Source organism: Sinocyclocheilus grahami, unplaced genomic scaffold (genome assembly GCF_001515645.1).
Source record: "Sinocyclocheilus grahami isolate Dianchi unplaced genomic scaffold, SAMN03320097.WGS_v1.1 scaffold32.1, whole genome shotgun sequence".
NCBI lineage: Eukaryota > Metazoa > Chordata > Actinopteri > Cypriniformes > Cyprinidae > Sinocyclocheilus > Sinocyclocheilus grahami.
Window position 1 is genome coordinate 2,933,722 of NW_015505211.1, and position 8,556 is coordinate 2,942,277.

The 8,556-nt window shown below is 38.1% G+C and overlaps 1 protein-coding gene across 1 annotated transcript in view; it reads left to right on the forward strand.

Annotated features, from left to right (window-relative positions):
• LOC107577355 (protein Wnt-11-like) overlaps positions 1 to 8,556 on the forward strand; it is a 12,824-nt gene that overhangs the window by 997 nt on the left and 3,271 nt on the right. Inside the window, exons 2-5 of the mRNA XM_016263440.1 lie at positions 603 to 813; positions 2,136 to 2,362; positions 4,053 to 4,333; positions 4,650 to 4,942. Of these exons, the coding sequence (XP_016118926.1) occupies positions 731 to 813; positions 2,136 to 2,362; positions 4,053 to 4,333; positions 4,650 to 4,942 (884 nt within the window). The 5' untranslated portion in view covers positions 603 to 730. The remainder of the gene's footprint in view (positions 1 to 602; positions 814 to 2,135; positions 2,363 to 4,052; positions 4,334 to 4,649; positions 4,943 to 8,556) is intronic.

An 8,556-nucleotide genomic window follows, 5' to 3' on the forward strand; every position in this document is an offset into this window, starting at 1 on the left:
GGGGGGGGGGGGGGGGGGAGCTCTCTGCAATCTGGATGATCACTGTCTGTATGTGAAAGCATCATGCCTGAGGCCAGACAGCCTGTCCATTGGGAGCTGGTATCTGTTGATTGCCCTCCTATTCCAGCAGATGGAATAATCCGAGGACATTTGATAACATTCCAAAAACTGCCACACCTATATTTCAGAAATTTGCGTGCAGAGTGTTAAAACTCTGAAAAACGTGAACATATTATTTAGAAAAAAAACAGCTTTGCTTTTTGAATCATTTATCTTTTTAATTAGCTTTTTTTTCAGCATCTCCTTGTCACAAGGAGATGCAAAACCCAGTAAACGAAATACACATTTTTAATGTAAATTATATAAAATGAAAGTGATACAGTAATACAATAGAATAACATAATTACAATACAGAACTTAAATACAAAATTACCATTTGGAGCAAAAGCAAAGCTATTTATAAAGGTTTCTTTTTATATTTTAAAAAATCTTCAAAGTATGTCTGGTCCACATTAGTAGTAATCATCAAAGTAGAACATGAACCTAGGGCTTGCTGCATGTGATCTATATAATCTGAATCAGATTTTTTTTTTCCCAAGCAGGAGAGGGACAGAAATAAGGAATAAGTGCCATGGCTTTTGGCTTTTAATTATAACTGTGTCAAGAAGCAGTGGGGTCAGCGAACACCTGCATCAGTGTCTTCTGATTGAGCTGGATCTTATTGTACAGCATGAAGCGAACCTTCCCTTCACTCCCGCTCTGTCTCCTCACATTCCTGCTCATGTCTCAGCAGTGCACAGGAATCAGATGGCTGTGAGTTGCTCTTTTCTCTTTATATACTGTATACTGAAACTGTTTCAACGCATTCAAGATGTTTGTCAAGCTGACTGATTTGTCAAATCATGTGCAACATGGGAAAAAATTACGTTTGGAACGTAGGAAAAGATGTTTTTGTGGTAGTGAAATAATGGATTTGGAAGTGTTAGGAATAAATCTAAACAGAATTTTATCTTAATTCTATTAAATCAGAGGTAAATCCAGTTCAACACTAATTTCCTTGCAACTTGTGATTTCTGCAGAATGTTTTGTTTTCACATAATCATACTGTTGATAAATTGCGATAGAAAACATGATGGTAGAGATATTGGGTCGTGAAGAAGCCATTTTGCATGCACAAGATGCTGATAGAGGTTTCCACAGTCTTGATATTGCATGGCAAGAAATGCCAAACAGATGTTGCCATAAACACCTGTGTTCCCTGGATAACAAAGACGGAGGGTGTATATGTGTGCGGAGGTTAAGACAGGGGTCTGTCAGTCACAGCATATCATGGAACATAAAGTAGCGGCCCCTAATCTGAAACAGACAAAGGTAGAGCGGGCATTAGTTGGTTCTCACGAATAGTGATACATGTGTGCGTTTTAGTAAAAGAGAAATGTAAACCAATGCTTGAATTCAACAGGTTTCACTACAAAGTCTTACTGAAATTAATATTGTTTTTCTTGAAAGTTAAATGGGAGATCATTTCTAAGATAAAATGCATGATTTGCATTTTCTACTATGACTTAAGCTTGCAAAAATTCTTCTGGCATTGTCTGACAGCAGCTTTACCACAGAACATTCACTAAACTTTTAACAATAACTGAATCATCTCGCTGATAAACAACATTTTTTCAATTGGCAATTGCTTTTTGGTGCCTTTCATGCTTCCAAGCGATGCAGAAATAATCTTCATCCATTTTGGTCTAATCTTGATTGATTATCTCTGGGAATGGGTTGTTGTTTGCATGCCTTTGCGAGCGAGACACTGAACAATTTTAGCCCGCAGCCTAAATGCGTGCGAGAACACTTTCTGAAACGTATTTCAACCATTGTTGTTACTCCTAATATTTTACAATTGGTGTTAACCATGTTTATTTAACTATTCTTCATTCAGTCACTTTAAATTCAAGACTTGCCACAAATATTTTGATCACTTTTCACGCCACCAAACATGTTAATGACTTTTCAAGTGTCTATTTAACTTGTAAATATAAAATTTGATTCAATTTCTACAACTCAAAAGACATTTATATCAATGTACACAGTTCACAGACATCCAGTGTTCATTAAAACATATGCGTTTCCTCATCCAGGGCGCTATCGCAGACCACACAACACATCAACAAAACCCAGCACTGCAAGACGTTGCCAGGCCTCGTCTCCTCTCAGGCTCAGCTCTGTAGGAGTAACCTGGAACTCATGCAAACCATCATCCAAGCAGCACGGGAGGTTAAAAAGGTCTGCCAAAAGACCTTTGCAGACATGCGCTGGAACTGTTCCTCTATTGATGCTTCAAAATTCCTCCCGGACCTGGAAAGAGGTGAGATACAGAGGAAAATCATGTCCAAAGAGGATTTATTTCCAATTGAAGAGTGTTTCTGAAATCTATCCACAGACGTTCTGTTTAGACACAGCAAGCCCTAAATTAGCGAAAGGGCCGCTGTCCGTCCATTGCCAGCCCCTTCAAGGCAACCACACACCTCTCTTTATACCCAAGCGTGGTTTCCATTCAGGCCTTAATATGTACACAGTTCACAGACATCCAGTGTTCATTAAAACATATGCGTTTCCTCATCCAGGGCGCTATCGCAGACCACACAACACATCAACAAAACCCAGCACTGCAAGACGTTGCCAGGCCTCGTCTCCTCTCAGGCTCAGCTCTGTAGGAGTAACCTGGAACTCATGCAAACCATCATCCAAGCAGCACGGGAGGTTAAAAAGGTCTGCCAAAAGACCTTCGCAGACATGCGCTGGAACTGTTCCTCTATTGATGCTTCAAAATTCCTCCCGGACCTGGAAAGAGGTGAGATACAGAGGAAAATCATGTCCAAAGAGGATTTATTTCCAATTGAAGAGCGTTTCTGAAATCTATCCACAGACGTTCTGTTTAGACACAGCAAGCCCTAAATTAGCGAAAGGGCCGCTGTCCGTCCATTGCCAGCCCCTTCAAGGCAACCACACACCTCTCTTTATACCCAAGCGTGGTTTCCATTCAGGCCTTAATAGGTCTGAGGAACCCATCTAACTGTTGAAGGAAAACTTAATGAGGGCAATGGTTTAAAAAGCAGCCTACAGTGATCTTTAAACATCTCGCTCCGGGTAACGCAGAGTATGCCAGTTAAATGCTGCAATTCGGCCTAAGTGCCTCGCTGCATGATAAAAGAAATCATACCCCTGCCCACCCAGAAACCTCCGACCCGCAGAATTCTTGCGCATCGCTCTTCTTTCTCATGCTCCGTTTGATGAGAGGCTTCACGGAGGAGCAGCATTTGCTGTGAGGATAAACAATAGGATCCATTCAATTCAATGAGAGATGCTATTGAGCGAGTTAGTCAGTAATGGACAGAGAATTGCCTTTTTTCCTAGTTTCACAGTCAATTAAAGCCTACGGTTTTACCCTGTGTACGACCCCTGCAGCACAGCAGTCAACCAACTAAAGAAATATGAAATCAATTAAATAAAATAGTCACAAAAGGGATAGTCAACTTGGTTTTCTGTGGATTAATGATGCAGCATCACATCTTGAATTTCCTCACAGTAGTGACACTTGCATGCTACGCTTTGACGGGTGGTTTAATCGTCCTCCCTATTTATTTATTACGAGCTTTTAGCGTGATCCAAATGCCGGAGATGGTCAGACTAAATCTTGTTGAAGTTCTAGAGAACTGTATGACGTCCTTGCCCGCAGACCGTTTGCATTTGTCAAGAGTTAAAGCACTCCTGCCTCTCGTAAGTGCACCGCTAAGGAGACAGCCTTTGATGTACCTTGTATGGGGTCAAGTTGAGCCTCTCCTTTTTCTACACCTATTATCTTGTCATGACATATGTGCACTGTTAGAACAGTTCCATAATCTCTGCCATTATCCTTTCATACTGCATGCTGACGGGTTTCTCATGTTGCTCTGTTTTGCTTTTTTTTTCTAAGGGAGAAAAAGTCCAAATTCATGTTTTCTTTTTTTATATAAGAAACTAATTTGAATCACTTTTTATTTTTTGACGTCTTTCAGGAACAAGGGAATCTGCATTTTTACATGCGCTCTCCGCAGCCGCTATAAGTCACACTATAGCACGGGCGTGCACCTCCGGAGACCTGAGGTTGTGCTCGTGTGGTCCGATTCCAGGTGAAATACCTGAGCCTGGGTACAGGTGGGGTGGCTGTGCTGATAACCTGCATTATGGCCTCCTCATGGGCTCCAAGTTTTCGGATGCCCCCATGAAGATGAAGAAGAAGTCTGGCTCGAATGCCAACAAGCTGATGCATCTTCACAACAGCGAAGTGGGCAGACAGGTAAGCAGTGCCTCACAGAAACCATGTGGCATCAATGATTCACTACAAAAGCCAGTCACATGACTTAATCTGCCAGTCAACCGGGCATGGAGTTCGATAGGAATAATAAACCTGATTCAAACCACATTTAGAATTAAAATGGGTTATTGCAAATCTAATTGTATTTCAAAGTAGTTTTTTTTATACATGAGCAAAAGCTGTCCAAATTCATTAATATGTTGCATTCCCTGTTTAGACTGTCTAAATGTAATTGTATTATTATTTTTCATTATTTTATTAGTTCATCTGAATCCAACCCACTTTTCCCCCCACGCAGGCTTTGCGAGACGCTCTGGTCATGAAGTGCAAATGCCACGGTGTTTCTGGTTCTTGCTCCATTCGGACATGCTGGAGAGGCTTACAGGATCTGAAGGACGTCGCCATGGACCTAAAGACCAAGTACTTGTCAGCCACTAAGGTGGTTCATCGGCCCATGGGCACACGCAAGCAACTCGTCCCCAAAGACATCGACATCCGGCCAGTCCAAGAGAATGAGCTGGTTTATCTGCAGAGTTCACCGGATTATTGCACAAAGAATGACAAGTTTGGCTCCTTCGGTACTCAGGACAGGTGAGACTAACTAATTAACAAATTACATACTTCACTGCTCAACAATAAGGACTCATTTTTTTCTTCTTTTTTTTTTTTTGCTAGCCCAGTCAGGTCAGGTTTATAAATTCCCTGACAATATTTTCACAGGCCCTAATGCAAAAATATATTTATTTCATTTATTTTTTCTTAAATATTCCCTTTATGTCCATTCATACCAATCATTTGTAGTAGGAACAGACACAGTACTTGGCGGTAATGATTGAACATGAAAACACAGCTTAACTTGTAAACATTTTACACCAACTTAAGTCCAGAAAAGCTGATATAACCAGAATCAAATTTAACTTAAGTCTTGTTTTTAACTTTATGATTTGTTGCTGATCAGAAAAGCAAACTATTCCACATTTTAAAAACTATTCTAACTTAACAGGTTGTCTCTAAACACAATGTTCATGTCTTGAAATGTTAGTCTTTATGGGTTATTCATTGTCACTTCATAAGATGTCTCTTGAAAAGCCCTGATAAAGCCGGACTGTGTGTGTGTGTGTACACGCGTGTCTCTGACACGTCCAAAGTGACTGTGTCCTCTTTCTCAGTCTGTCTGTGAGTAATGCTGCTATTCACAGAGCTAAGGGCTCTCAGCTGATAGCAGCTCTGCACACACAGATTAGCATGACAATGAATTCTTCCTGCTTATTTCCTATTGCTTTATTAGTAGAGACAGAGGTGTGGATTTAGGTAAGAATGGAATAACCTCAGCTTCCTCGCTTTTGTTATATTTGCGTTTAAATGTGCTCTGTGTCACTTTTTTTAACTAAGCTCTGTGGATGACATTCATATGACATGAATTTTCAGCAATCCGCAGTATTAACTACAGCTCCAAAAATGGTGGCAGCAACAATAAAAGACCTTAATGTCTTTAAAATAATAATAATAATTGTATTTCTAATATATTTTTATTTGTTTATTATTTTAATACTAATATAAACATTTCTGTAAATTATATTTTTCTGTAGTGTTTTTTTTGTAATTGGATCTATAGAAGAAACATTTCATATACTGCTGGTTTCACATTTGATTGTTGATTTGTCGCCAAGATGGTCACCGAGTAAAATTTGGGACTTCGGTGAGAGTTACACATGTCTTTGAATGCGGCTCATTCAGTCAAATTGTAGTCAGTACTATAACTTTTAAAATTCTTAAAATATTTTCAGCTGAACATTGTAAGCATTTAGGCTTTTATAGGTATTATAGGTCAGTGCACTGATAACCTAGATACATGCTATATGTCAGGTGCACTCAACACACAGTATACATCCTAAGCCTTAGTGCTGATAACAGTACTCACACGTGCTCTCTGTTCATATATTTAGTGCTTGGCACTTGGTCACAAGACTCTGGTGTGTTTTGTAATCAATAGAGAACGTCAACAGGGAACTGTGTGTGTCGCACATGTCAGTTCCATGGTGGTCTCTGTTATGTAGGGGGTTCAGCATCACCCCATACCTGTCTCTAAAACATGTGACTACAACACCTGTTGTCCTCGCATTTAATTGCGTTGTGTTTTGTTGTCAGTTTTACAGAAGGTCAGTTATTATAATTATACCATACAACGAGGGTGACTCTCATGAACCCTGTGAAGAAATCCAGGCCATATTTTACACCAAAATCAGCAGAAAGAAAAATATATGTTCTGCCTGAAAATAATTTTTACATTGTGACAACTAAGCACACTTCCCATTAGAAAAAAGCTCATTCTTATTGCTGTAATGCCAGTATTAAGAATATAATGAGAAACATTTTACACCAACTTAAGTCCAGAAAAGCTGATATAACCAGAATCAAATTTAACTTAAGTCTTGTTTTTAACTTTATGATTTGTTGCTGATCAGAAAAGCAAACTATTCCACATTTTAAAAACTATTCTAACTTAACAGGTTGTCTCTAAACACAATGTTCATGTCTTGAAATGTTAGTCTTTATGGGTTATTCATTGTCACTTCATAAGATGTCTCTTGAAAAGCCCTGATAAAGCCGGACTGTGTGTGTGTGTGTACACGCGTGTCTCTGACACGTCCAAAGTGACTGTGTCCTCTTTCTCAGTCTGTCTGTGAGTAATGCTGCTATTCACAGAGCTAAGGGCTCTCAGCTGATAGCAGCTCTGCACACACAGATTAGCATGACAATGAATTCTTCCTGCTTATTTCCTATTGCTTTATTAGTAGAGACAGAGGTGTGGATTTAGGTAAGAATGGAATAACCTCAGCTTCCTCGCTTTTGTTATATTTGCGTTTAAATGTGCTCTGTGTCACTTTTTTTAACTAAGCTCTGTGGATGACATTCATATGACATGAATTTTCAGCAATCCGCAGTATTAACTACAGCTCCAAAAATGGTGGCAGCAACAATAAAAGACCTTAATGTCTTTAAAATAATAATAATAATTGTATTTCTAATATATTTTTATTTGTTTATTATTTTAATACTAATATAAACATTTCTGTAAATTATATTTTTCTGTAGTGTTTTTTTTGTAATTGGATCTATAGAAGAAACATTTCATATACTGCTGGTTTCACATTTGATTGTTGATTTGTCGCCAAGATGGTCACCGAGTAAAATTTGGGACTTCGGTGAGAGTTACACATGTCTTTGAATGCGGCTCATTCAGTCAAATTGTAGTCAGTACTATAACTTTTAAAATTCTTAAAATATTTTCAGCTGAACATTGTAAGCATTTAGGCTTTTATAGGTATTATAGGTCAGTGCACTGATAACCTAGATACATGCTATATGTCAGGTGCACTCAACACACAGTATACATCCTAAGCCTTAGTGCTGATAACAGTACTCACACGTGCTCTCTGTTCATATATTTAGTGCTTGGCACTTGGTCACAAGACTCTGGTGTGTTTTGTAATCAATAGAGAACGTCAACAGGGAACTGTGTGTGTCGCACATGTCAGTTCCATGGTGGTCTCTGTTATGTAGGGGGTTCAGCATCACCCCATACCTGTCTCTAAAACATGTGACTACAACACCTGTTGTCCTCGCATTTAATTGCGTTGTGTTTTGTTGTCAGTTTTACAGAAGGTCAGTTATTATAATTATACCATACAACGAGGGTGACTCTCATGAACCCTGTGAAGAAATCCAGGCCATATTTTACACCAAAATCAGCAGAAAGAAAAATATATGTTCTGCCTGAAAATAATTTTTACATTGTGACAACTAAGCACACTTCCCATTAGAAAAAAGCTCATTCTTATTGCTGTAATGCCAGTATTAAGAATATAATGAGAATTGTTAAATTATTATATGTAAGTTCTGAGTAAAATGTCCATACAAATTATGGCAATGCAATTTTTATGAAAATGCATTATTTTATATTATTTTACGAATATATATTTTAATTATTTAAAAAATATATATATTTCTATTAAATTGTGTATCTTACCTAAATGTGTGTGTGCTTTGTCACACTAATATCATTGTATTTTTTATATAATAAGAATTTTGGGATGTGGGAATGTGCTTAATTTTAATAAAATAGCAATATATATATATATATATATATATATATATATATATATATATATATATAATTTTTGTTCACATGATAAGTAAACACA